This window comes from Haliotis rubra, unplaced genomic scaffold, assembly GCF_003918875.1.
Source record: "Haliotis rubra isolate DU_JTF1 unplaced genomic scaffold, ASM391887v1 Scf75, whole genome shotgun sequence".
Taxonomy (NCBI): Eukaryota; Metazoa; Mollusca; class Gastropoda; order Lepetellida; family Haliotidae; genus Haliotis; species Haliotis rubra.
The window spans coordinates 1,223,914-1,237,698 of NW_025767468.1; the positions used below are offsets into that span (position 1 = coordinate 1,223,914).

Below are 13,785 nucleotides of genomic sequence, written 5' to 3' on the forward strand. Positions count from 1 at the left end.
TCAAATCGTTTCTATCGTTTATGGCAAGGTGTCATTACTCATGTCCTTTAATTGCATTATGAAAACCATCTTGCAATAGGATAAAACCAGAACTTAATGTTCAGCACCATTCATATTTTACAGCTTAATTTCTTCGTCACTTTTATATCGGCAAATAAGAGGACACCACTCTTATTTCCATTTCTCAGGCATGCACAATTACATTCTGCCAGCAGTACTTTCTTTTGGATATATCTTTTGAAAGCCACTTCTACTTATTATACATCTGAACACTTAAGAGGTTGCTGCAATGGATGAACAGAACTTTCATTAGGCTCAGGCTCCGATACTCAGCATAAGAGGTACAAATATGCCATCAGGAGTACTTTTACTACAGAGGATGGCCAGGGCTCCAGATAATTTTTCAACATCAGGAGTATGTACGCCTTATATTTTCAATACAGCAGTACTGGAAAACGTTAAGAGTACATTTAGAATTTAATGGAGTACCAGTAATCTTGTGTTTCGTTTCATATGTGCTCGACAACATTGCTACTCTTGTTTAAACAGGTCAGTGAACAATAAAACAATACATTTTCAGATAAATACGTCTGTAAATGATTCTAAGACCCTACACCATAGCTGTGGTGCGTATCTGCTACGTTTTCAAAATTATTTCCTACCGTATCGTGCGTATTTTATATCCGTATATACGCCGATACGGCCCTTAACTGAAGCCCTGATGCCGGGATTGTTTACATAGAAGATTGTACAGTTTTCATGATGGTATTACAGAATATACATTATTTGTTTTCAAAACATTTATTTGTTTACAGTTAAACAATTACATTTTAACACATTGGGATTTTTAACATAATGGTTTGAGATGTTTTCCGATGAAGTTTGAAGAAACGGCAGAGAAAAATGGAATGAAATTCATCGCAAACATCACGTATTGCAAGGGTTACACAATGCTTCAGGTGGAATTTTGTGCCACCAACCTATTTCTACAGATAAATGATGGCAGGAAGTTCTAAACGAGGAATTTAAGAGCCAAGGGGAAAGGGATACATTTCAAATATTTTTCAAGGACAATGAATACACAATGCCATTTAGAAAGTGGTCAATGTAACATGTTATAATTATGATTACACCTTTTCAGTAAAGTGCAGATTCTAGTACTTTTGTTGGGTTGAGTCCCATCCGGGATTTGAACCCACACCCACAGAGTCAGGCAAAGAGTAATTGCAAAAGTTTCATTTGGGGTTTCATATTTCAGTTTCTTCACAGGCAGGCAGTAAAAATGGGTATGTCCACCATCGGCATTGAGAACAGCAGTGCATCGACGACGCATAGAGCCTATCAAACGTGCAAGGAAGGCTTGTGGGATGTCACGCCAGATTCTCTCAAGTTCTGTTGCAAGGTCAAGGACGTTATCTGGCGAATGAGGAAGACGGCGTAGACGTCGATCCATCTCGTCCCAAACATGCTCTATCGGGGAGAGATCCGGTGAATTTGCAGGCCAACTCAGTAAGTCAACGTTGTGGTGTTGCAAGAAATCCATAGCAACCCTTGCCGTATGAGGGCGGGCATTGTCCTATTGGAAGGTTAACCCAGGGCCATGACGTTGCAGAAAAGGAATTGCCACAGGTCGAAGAATCCTATCCCTGTAGCCCACACCAGTTAAGTTGCCCTGAACAATCACCACAGGAGTTCTTTGGCGTGCTGTTATTCCACCCCAAATCATCACGGAAACACCACCAAAGCGAATCCTCTCCAAGACACAGGCCTGTGCATAACGTTCTCCCACGCATCTATAGGCACGTTGACGTCCATCACTATGGGAAATGTTAAACCTGGACTCATCTGTAAAAACAATATTTCTCCACCAAAACAAGGGTCTGCGGACATGATTTCGGCACCACATTCGGCGAGCTTGTCGATGACGTTGTGTCATGATAGGCCGTATGGCGGGACTTCGTGGTCTAATACGGTGATGACGTAAACGTTGTCGAACTGTGTTGGGGTGGATACGGCGAAGTCCTGGGATGGTTCGGGCAGTCATCACTGCAGTCTGAAACCTGTGGCGAAGATGGGTCACCCTTATCCATATGTCCTGTCTTGGCGTTGTTACACGTGGACGTCCAGAACGTGGCCGATCGATGACGTCATTTGTGTTCTGGTAGCGTCTCACCAGTGCAGAAATGGTGTTCCGGTGGCAGTGGCGGCATTAATGGGTACAACAAGGTCTGGTCGGCTCGGAGTCAGTATAATGTGTCTGAGTGGGGTATTCATGCTTCACTGCGGCATGGTATGTCAGTGGGCTAGCACTTTAAAACCAGCTTAAGTCTGGGCTAGTACAAACAGCCGCACATACACATGCACACGCATGCACGTCGTCATATGAGCGAAATATTCTCAAGCACGACGTAAAACCCAATTTCACCTCACCTCACCTCACCTCACCTCTACTCACTAGACAGTGGACTGTTCCATTATACCTGTAGGTGTTGCCCTAATTAACCTTCTAGTTCAGTGTCTGTCAAATGGGAGATAACCCACAAGAAGTATTTTGCCTAAAAAGTTAATATGAACAGATTCGCAGTAAAATACAGTCATCATTTCCCTTCCACCCAACCCTTTCTGTTGTGCACAAGCCCTCAATGAAGCAAGTTAGATTTCCCACAGGTTCTGAATCTTAAATCTCATAGGGTTTAGTTTTTCAATTTAAATGGAATTGTTTGTTTCTAACGCTCGCTCGCACGCACGTACGCACGCAAGCCCCCAACTCCAGCGGTTAGAAAATGCCTGTATTCCTTAAACGGATAACACGATGACCTAGCCAGCCAGCAAGACATGATGTTGCAATGAATACAAAATGCCATTGATGTTGCAGTGTCCTTCATTGAGGATGCTGCTGTTGTACGCGGTGATCCAGTTAGCCCCATTAATATACTATATCACGTTCTAATCGTGCGATTCAGAGGGCCATAGTCGGGATGTTGCTGTTAAAAGTATATTTTCATTAAAAGAAAATGTGAATATGGTTTCACTGTACCTACAAAATTAGAGATGGAAGAAACTCTGTAATTAACTTCAAAGATCCTTACAGGAACTATACTACTCGAAGTTTGATAAAGATACCCACGTTAAATGGTAGTATGTCAAACTGTGTGCATCTGTTAAAACAGCCAAAGATTGTGTTGCTTGAAGACCTGATGTGAACCCAAGCAAACGAATTAACTGAAGCGTTCGTAAAATATATCGACGCCATGTATTCTACCCCCAAAGGTTTACTTGCTGATTATGTTATACTCTCACATATCAAACGTATGTTGTTTCCGCTGTCATTGTATACAAATTATGCATGGGTAACCTGTGTATGTCACATTGAAGTCGAACCCTTCTAAAAACGAAATACTTCGTCGGAATTCGAACGGGAGACCGGGATCGGGAGGTTTTAGTTTCCCCATATGAGCACAATGTGTGGTGAAGCCTGTTTAGTCTCTTGGTTACTCCATGATGTTGCTAGAATATTGCCAAAAGCGGTGTAAGACAATGCTCGCGCAGTCGTGGGAATTCTCCATCTCCCCAGCAGCCTATTTTAGTTACAGAGGCGACACGATGGTATGAGTAAACAAGCTTGGTTGTCAATCACACATTGGCGGATCAGGGGTTGGGGGTGCAGGGGTGCGCGGACCCCACCTTGTCCAGAAAGTTTATATGACCATTGAAACTCGCGTGGAAATGAAGTGTGCACCTCTTTCTCAATAGTGTGTTTCTTTCTTTCTCTCCCCTTCTCCTTCTCAAAAGCTGTATCCGCCCCTGATCACAGGTTCTGGTTCGCCTCGTCCACACCCATCATATAACCAGAGACCATATAATATGGTCTCTGATATAACCAGCTAACTGAATATCGCTAACTGAACAAAAATAATTAAATTTAGTGCATTTAAAAAAAAAAGCTATAACATTGTCCACATAATGCTACTTGCTGGTATTAATTTGTTGTGGAAACGAACATTACATAATGTCTAGTCATGACATCAAAATGCGAAGATAATAGAATCAATTCCACGAAAATACTTGACCAGATGGCACGACATAAATTAATTTTCCAAGTGAAAATTCACATTTGAAATCAACCTGTTGTTCAAAAAGTTAACCCCGTGAACTGAGTGGCTCTCTTTTGAGCTTTTGAACTTCAGAGAGACACTTTCGTTTTATATATGATAAATAAATACATGATTGGCATTACCTTTACCTTCAAGTCTTTTCCTGCTAAAGTATTGGCGGTAGAACGTACTCTTCACTCAATGCCTCACATTCGTGTCAATGAATTAAACCTCGGCCATACTTGGGAGTAAGTATTTACCTATTGGTCTGCTTGTGTCGTAGAGGAATGCCTGTACAAATACCAAAGTAGTTACGAAAGATATTTACATACATTTTTTTAGAGATGGGAAATGATTTTTCACGTGTGGGTAATATGCGTTACTGAAAGACCCTTCAAAATTACGGGAAAATGAGAGTAACCCTTGCAGCTGGTACGCGCGCACTTTCTGTTCGTATTTCTAAAAATACGATAATAATACGTTAATTAGTTTAAATGTAAAAAGACCTGAAGCTAAATTGTGTTATCTCCACATTAATGCCATTTTACAGTACGTTGGTTGAATAACGTTTGATTTTAAAGTTGATTTAATGGAATTATTGTGCCGCCCCTGACTGAATCACTCGCATGGCCGCCACTTTATCGCGTTTGACAGCCTTGAAGGGATATTTTGCTGTCGATGCTTCCATATTCTCCATAATGAAATGTAAGGATGTTTACATGTGTAAATATTGCCAAAGGGCTTTGTTGCATAATTGATATTTCTTTCACAATGCAACAAGGAGATGAAAGACGTGAACATTGTAAAGCACTTGAGTAGGTTTAGACACATGATCGATAGCCAAAATAAGACGAATGGGTGTCTCCACGGTCCTAGGTTTTATCAAAAGCCAGTGCACATCTGATTTCCACGAAAACATGCTTAATGTATCGACAATCTTTATACTTTGTGCGTATAAATCATTTGTTGGCACCGATCTGTTATTTATAGAATGCCCGAGAAGGATGAGCTGGAATTTGCTTGTTTATTGTTCCCACGCCAAATACGAGGGGGAATTCCCAGTGACGTCACTCTGACGTCAGAGGGATTTTCTGCTGCATGAAAAGATGGCTGCTAAGGTTAGAAGGGCATGGTGACGGACTCACGTGTATTTGGTTACGGCGTAATCTGACGGTTATGTGAGTGGAATCATACGCTTGGCTACCTCGTCATTGTCCATGCTGGTCTCCTGCTTCACACAGTGGCGTAGATTTGTGCATGATAGGTATATGAACGCTCATACACAAAACATTTTCTACGCAGCAGACGGGTTAGCATAGAGCTTAGTGTAATGGACTGATCACGGGCACAAAGCCATTGATTTGGATACAACTGACTTGTATGTGACAGGTTCAAAGTACAGGCGGTAACGCTTCCGATTTTATTATTGTGGTGATTAAGCTATTGAACACCTCCCTCCAAGGTGCCCACGGCGTACGGCGGATCGAATTCTAATACACACGTTGGTATGAAACAAGGAGAGCGGCCCATTGCCAAGGTAGATATGGCGAGACGAGGAAGCGAGCCGTCCATGGACGGACAGCAGACAAGCTACATGCTGTTTAACAAGCAAAACTATGGCCTGGAAATACTCACCCGACTTAATGCTTTCAGGGGCGAGGGTGCCTTTACTGATGCCATATTATGTGTGGGGCACGAAGAGTTTCCATGTCACCGAAATGTCTTGGCAGTTAGCAGTCCTTATTTTCGGGCCATGTTTACAAGTGATTTGAAAGAAAGTAGGGAAGCAAGGATTCCATTCAATGATGTTTCACCATGGACTTTGAAGAGGGTCATTGACTATGCTTACAGTGGTCGGTTGGAAATAACAGTAGAAAATGCGGAAGAGATGTTGGCCGCTGGGGGACATTTCCAGTACCCAGACATAGTAGGAGCTTGTTGTGAGTTTTTACAAAAACAGTTACATTATTCTAACTGTTTAGGAATAGAAGCTCTCGCTCTTCTCCATGGAGACGACTGTAAACAGTTACAAGAACAGTCATGCAAGTTTGCTCTTGAAAATTTCAGTGCTGTTGCAGAATGTGATGAATTTTTGGACCAACCTATAGACAGAGTTATCACCTATGTTTCAAGTGATTTGATAGATGTGAGAACAGAGGAAACTGTGCTAGAAGCTGCCTTGAGATGGATCAGATATGATATGGATGAAAGACAAGTTCACCTGCCTCACCTGCTTGAACATTTACGTTTGCCTGTGTTAGATATCTCTACATTACAGTCAATGGAAAAAGATCCCCTCATCAGGGGCAATGAAAAGTGTTTGGAAATGATACACGAGGCCAAGGAACAACACGAATCTATCATCGACCAACATGGGCGCCGTGAGACGCAGCATGCAGAATGCCCAGATCCACCCAAGACCATCAACTGTTGCCAAGGAGGTACTGGTTGTAGTTGGTGGAATCAATAGCTACATTACCAGAAGTGTAGAGATGTATGACTTACAAAAAAACAAATGGATGCCGCTGCCTGATTTTCCTAAAGCAATGTCTTGGTTTAGCGTCGGGGCAGTGAACAACTCAATTATTGTTACAGGTGGGATTCTGGATGGTCACATTGTGCCTCACGTGTGGAAGTTTGATGTTGTCAAAAGAACATGGCATCAAATGGAATCCATGCACAAACCTCGTGCCCACCATGCATCAGCTGTGCTTGACGACTGCCTGTATGTCATTGGAGGTATAACTGATGGCAACAATGTCCCTGTTGATATTATTGAATGCTACGACCCTTACAAAAACTGCTGGACCAAAGTCGGAGAAGCAAACTTTCCAAGACGTGAATCTCAGATCGTGGCTCACAACAACACACTGGTTGAAGTTGGAGGATTGCAAGGAGACGCCAAGGTGAAAACAATGGACAGTTATTTGTGTGCCAAGGGTCTTGTCAAACCTGCTGGGGAGCAGTTTGTTCTACCAGACAGTATCCAGTTTTCCGAAATTGTTTCTTTACATGGAATTTTCTACATCATTTGGGAGGACTCAAAGAAAGTGATCGCCCTAAACCCTCTAAAACGGACATTCCGGCGCCTGCCTGACATGCAGCATTGTCACCTGCACTGTTCTGCTGTTGTGTTAAATGAGAAGATCTATGTGACGGGAGGACAGGTGGATGGAAAGCCCAGTAACGTTGTCGAGTGCTATGATCCTGTCGCTAACAAGTGGACTATAGAAAAATCAATGATCGAGTGCCGTGCTTTTCATGGATGTGTATGCCTACAGATGTGCTAACATTCACACCCGAGAGGATAATGTCATATCTTCTGACTAGGACGAACACGTGTGAAGAGTTTTCTGGGATGATGTTTGTTTACATGTGAGGTGTGATACCTTTGTGTGCTTGTGTGTAATGGTGCTTTCAACCTTGTAAAAAAAATATTGTATAATTTTTTCATTGGTTGTGAATGAGGAGTTGATTTGTTACAGTTATCAGGGTACAGTTCACTACAGCTGCTGAAACTACCGTTAATTACACCGATTTCAATCTATGATTATGATACATGAAAATGGATAGATGAAACTAATGATAGCATGATAGCTAAAAATAAATAATGATTTAACTGTGATCCTGATCATATATGATCTGCCATAGGCATTCACTGATTGGAAGTTTCACTATGAATTTATTGACTCAAAAGAATCGCAATAATATATAAATATTTCAAGTAATAATGCAATTACATTTTAAATTTGGTATTAATATTTATAACTTTCCATTGATACAACCTCAGCATACCAAATCAACGATCTCAAGATCCCTAGTCTGTTGTTTGGTTTTCTATAAGCAATATGTTGAAATATTTTCTTGTACACAGCTGTCAAAACTTCAGAAGACTCTTTGTATTTGTTCCCACTTATTTCAAAGAGATTGTTTCTCCTTCATATGTGTATAAGCTCACTGCAGGGGAACACCCTTGTTAAGTCCCCAAGATAAGCATGATAAGCACAAGTACAATATGTAAAGCCTTAATTTGTTATCTCTGTTTTGAAAACCTTACGTTTCAAAAGAGTTGACATTAAACCCCTCTGATCTGCTGATCTGTTCAAGCTCTGAGTGGCCATTACTGTTGAGTAGAAGTTGACATAACCGGGTGTCTGGTTATAAATTGCTCAGTGTTATTTAATGTACAAGAAAGTTGGCACAACTGTGAAAGAGTACTTCAATATCTTGAATATATATATGACAAGAGTGAAGACTAAAATTTTCAAACTGTTAAATTATAAAATATACATGATTTCCTTCAAGAATGCACTTAGATGGTACAATTATGTAGAAATATAAACATTCCTGTTTCTTAGTAGTAGCATATTAAAGTCAAGTTTCCTTTGTAATCAATTTAGATATCTAAGTACTGATTCTAGGTACTGATTACCAACTATAAGAATTTTATTTTTCCAGTTTGAACAAACCATGTTGTCTTGTACAATAGTCTGTGTCCTAGACCAAAGAGAATACATTAAAACTAGTCTAGCTTATTCTAAAATGATAGGGCAAGTCTTAATTTCCTCAGCTCAAGGAGAATTAAGAAAATGCAAATTCTGGGCCACCCTTGGATTTTTATACATATTTTTTTAGATTTTCAAATTTGATAACTTGATTTCTGGGACTCAATGTCATTCTGCTTGTATACTAGTAAAATGGTGTTGTATAGGTATATATACATGGCCAAAAGTGTTGTAGAAAGACACTTGAAACAGCTTTAATGTTATTGTGATGTATTTTGAAGCAAGGCAAATAAGTTAACTTTGCTCATCAAATGTTTGCAACAGCTGCTTCAAAGTTGTTGTTTGTGTGAGTTATCACTATCAAAATTATGAAAATTATCCTGATTTGTGCTTGATATTTCATAGTCTTGGCTATATGATGATTCTTAAATGCTCTAGAGAATACTATCAAAATAAGGAGAGAACTGGCCATGGCGAGAGATGCAGTAACATTAAGGGAGACTGTAGTGTCGTCAACCGATTTTGATATTGCTGTTGTTAGTTTTGTTGTAGCTTTATTTAGCTTTCAACATGTAAGGGACCAACCATGTATTTTTCTGAAGGGGAAGAAAATACCTTTTTGGTCACTGATTCCAAACTTGCAGATGAGTTAAATAATTACACAGTACATATAACTGATTTATATTTCAAGACATTCACTGATTCAGTCTGGAGCTAACAACAGGCACAAAATTCCTTTTGCCTTATGAGATTGTGAACCTAATTTTTATATGGAATAGGTCCCAGGCCCCTCCCTGGAATAGAAAATAGTATTTCCCAAAGTCTGTACAGGTGGGTAAGTAATGTGCTTGAATCTCTTTTTCAGATCTACTGTATGTACTGAGAGTCTCATTGTAATATTTTGTTTTAATTTTCTGTGTTTTGTATTTTGTACAAAAAATGTAGGATTTCGTTATGAAATGTACAAATCCATGTTTTTGTTTCATTCTCTTTCTTTAAAATCATTGGACATGTTCATTCTTGAATTTACATTAAAGGTTTGTGAGACCTTATCTTTGCTATAGTAGGGGTTTATGTTTGCAAAATACAAACTGGCCGCTGTTACATTGATCAGATTTGAGAAAGATAAAGTTACTTCTAGGTGAGCTTCTGAATTTTAGTTTAACATTGATCATGTTGACATAGATAGGCATTGATTCTCAACAGTTTATGTTGTAGAAATGTTTAAGTAGGGTGAATAGTGTCGGAGATACATTACCTGTTATCAGAAAATATGAAATATGCTGTTATGGTTATTACCCATAAATGAAAAAGTCATATACGGGTCAGTCCTTTTTGGTGTTTCATAAAGGACGGGATCCAAATACCTTGATCTTAGCTTTGTTAATCAGCAAATAATAGATCAAATTATATTAACTGTTAAACTTAATGACACTGGGTCATTTGTCGTATCTGTTGTGTATTTAACATATGATATATTTGGGATTACACTTTCATAGTAAAGTACCGATTCTAGTACTTTTGTTGGGTTGAGTCCATCCAGGATTCGAGCCCAAACCCTCAGATTAAGGCACCTAATCGCCAGCATACAAAGTCATGTTTTTTCTTCAATATTCAATATGACAATGGAAAGTTCAAGAGTTGGTTTTGAATTTCAAGTTCTTATGACGTTATTGTTCAAAGTAGTTGTTGTTGCTGTTGCTGTTATTAAGATGGAAATAGTACATGTATTTGGAAATGTACAGTTTGTTCTTTTACCTCTGTTACCATGGTTTCTCCTGGTACATCCGTCCCTGTATATAGGTCGAACTGTATTGTGGAAATGAAGCGCTATTTCTAACCAAAGTGGAGACTTCAGACCTGTATCATTTGTGCAGTAAGTCCTGTTTCCATGGTTACAAAGCATGCTGATAGGTGTGTCATGGACAAATTCAATTTATTTTGACACAGATGCAGAGATAGTTCTTCCCTCAAAATATTAGTTGCCTTCGCTGAGATTTAATCAAATATAGATGGGTGACATTTGATTGCTGAAATAATAGCCAGGTAGAATGTGTTTTCATTGGTTGAAAATAATACATGACACTCTCTAAACTAAGGAGGAGGGAAAGATTTACTAGAAACTGGCTTGCACAGTTTGAAGTTGCACTAGTCAAAAGTTTGAGTTAGGTCAAATTTTGCTTAGTTTAGTAAACTTAGCTTCAGAATTATGTGTTTCAGGGCTGTCCCTAAACTGGATCTATGAACATTTGATATTTTCTTCTCATTCTCTTTAGAAGCACCTCATGTGAGTTTAGTTTTACGCCTGCACTCAGCAATATTCCAGCTATATGGAGGCGGTCTGTAAATAATCGAGTCTGGACCAGACAATCCAGTGATCAATAGAAACACATGAGCTCCCAGTTAACAGTATTGTCCATCTTATGCCACTAGTATATTTTGTTGGGCTTAGCTGTAGATACTGGCTTGGTCTTCATTTGAAATATGACTCTTATAAATGTACTGTAAATGATTATTTTTAGAAAAATAGAAGTATAAATCAGTAAAACAATCCAAACTCCTTACCCAAATTTCAGATGGGCTGAAATGGGGACTAACATTATTTTTTGTTTTGAAAAGAAATTACATCTTAAAATTATTCTGCCCATCAATATTACAGGCTTAACAAAATCTAATTACTAAGGTTTTAATTATCGCATGAATTTAAAACTCTGCTAAACAAATGGATAGCATTGTAATGACAAACTACACTTTGGGGTGAATGTAAAAGTTGGATTGAATGAATAGTTTCAGTTGATCTGGTGCTTTCAACATGTGTCAACATGTTTAAGTAGTAAAGGTTTGTGCATCTCTATATTTTGTCAAGTTTGATCAGACAAATGCTGAGCTTTGTAAAAGGTTTGAGCTGAATGAAACTTATTAGGAATAAGAGTGACAATTATTGTCTTTGTTCCCAATGAATAGCTGATTTGGATGGTAGGAGACAATTGTGCCACTTCATATCTGAAGTTGACTATGTCTAGCACTGTCAGCAATTACATGTATGCCTGTTTGGGTCAAAGAGCAAAAAAAGTAAATAAGAAATACAGGAGATTTTAGATATATGGGATACATTTAAAAAAAAAAAAATTGTAATCAGTTGAACCTACTCATTGTTCAAACAACCTTCAAATCTACATGTGTATCAAAACCTGAAAAATCAAATGAAACCTCTTAATGCCAGGATATGCATATATTCTTCATAAAAGAAGTAAAAAAAAATCTGATTTTTTTCATTTGACCAAGTGGGATTGTGGGTTAGCCAAGTGGTTAAAGCGTTCGCTCGTCATGCCGAAGAGCTAGGTTCGATTCCCCACATGGGTACAATGTATGAAGCACATATCTGGTGTCCCCTGCCGTGATATTGCTAAAAGTGGCGTAAAACTAAACTCACTCACTCTGTGACCAAGTGATAAATCATGGCCAGTGTGTATACAGTATAGACTGCCAATTAATGTGGGTGTTCTTTAACATATTTTGAGTAGTATACATATTGTGACATTGTATGGAGTTTCTAAACATGATACTAAATTGATACCTTTTAGTGGCAACCCTACATCCTGAAGAGAAAACTATACCACTAAACACTATAAACTTAAGGGGTGAAACAGGTGCTGTTATAAGTGTCTTAACAACCAGTTTCACAGCACAGGTGGGTTAATTCCTTTAACAATCATGCTGCTATTTCAAAACAGAAAAATTAAGATACTTTATTTATGACATCTGACATTTGAGAAATGCCAGTAATGAATTGGGTTTTTTAAATACTATTTTGATATATCATATTTCTTTTGAAGAGTATATTGATTGCAGTTTCAACTCATAATTTACCTGACTTTGATTCAAGAGTGGACATTTGACAGATGCAAGTTTCCTAGGTTACATAGCGATGCTTAAACTTTGCAATCATCTGTCAAGATTGGTTTGGTATGTATTGTATCTTTCGTGTAGTGTGTATGTAAAAAGCATTATATTTTCTTAAATAACATATATGCAGTACTATCCATGGTTTTAGCTATTTATCCTTTCATGACAAAATGCAAATTTAATTAATTCTAAATTTGATCTAGTCAGTAGTTTAAGTTTCAGAAGTGGAGATGAAATATGAAAATGATCAAATTCTTTTGACTTTGTGTGTAGTTTCCTATAAATGGCTGCTGCTTCTAATTTATTCAAAGAATTAGATGCTTCGTGTCCCAAGGATTACCTGTTGCAGCTTTAATAGTGAGTGAGGTGTTAATGATCCTGGAGTATCTTTGTACCACTGACGTGTTGTACAATGGCAAGATATACTAGTTATTTTTCAATGGATTTTGTAATAATGTACATTGCTTGGGTTGTAAAATCTTCAAGATATTATGAAATTAAAAAAATGGAAGTACTTACAACATTTGTTTTTGATCAGTAATTGTTAACTTGCAGAACAGATTTGTTCTCACAGTGTTTGGAGTAGCCATTGAGCTTTATGGCCATTCTCAAATGAACAAGTAACACTGGAAAAATTCTTTCTGACGTTGTTTGTTTAAACCTGATGAAATATTTTGAGGCCTTTTGATGTAGTTATGATAATGCTTGCTATGTGCGATGTGGGGTTAGAATTGGGCCCCACCCACGCTTGTCATAAAGGCACCTGAATGGATCCAGTGGCTGTGCTTAGTGTCGTGGTTGATAACTTGTCACTGAACAGAAGCCTGATGACACGGACGTTGCTTATGTTATCTACGTCTGGTTCGTCTGATCCGGTATTTTTCAGACTGCCACTATGTAGTGGAAGTATAGCTGGAGCTGGTGTCCAACAAACACTCACGAACTAACTCAGGAGATCGGGAACTTGAAAATGAGATTTTCACTGGTCCTATTACAATTCACTGGCATATTCGGTGGATGAACAATATTCATTCATGAATTGAATTCATTATTCGTGGTCACTAGAATCAATATTAATGAATATGCTTAAGAGAGTCTTTTTCTTGCAACCAGTTTGTTGTTTATCTAAGTGAGATCAGGGGTGGATACAGCTTTTAGAGAAAGGGGGTCGGGGCTGCACACTCTTGAGAAAGGGGATGTGCACACTTCATTTTCACGAGAGTTCCAATGGTCATTTAATAAACTTTCAGGACAAAAGAGGGGCGGGCACACACACACAC

The 13,785-nt window shown here is 38.6% G+C and overlaps 1 protein-coding gene across 1 annotated transcript; it reads left to right on the plus strand.

Moving 5' to 3' along the window:
• The first annotated feature begins 5,194 nt into the window (after positions 1–5,194).
• Positions 5,195–13,023, plus strand: LOC124260090 (kelch-like protein 21). The gene is given in 2 exon segments (XM_046694339.1): positions 5,195–6,477; positions 6,479–13,023. Coding segments are annotated over 2 exon segments (1,782 nt in total). The 5' UTR covers positions 5,195–5,601; the 3' UTR covers positions 7,385–13,023.
• The last annotated feature ends 762 nt before the right edge of the window (positions 13,024–13,785 follow it).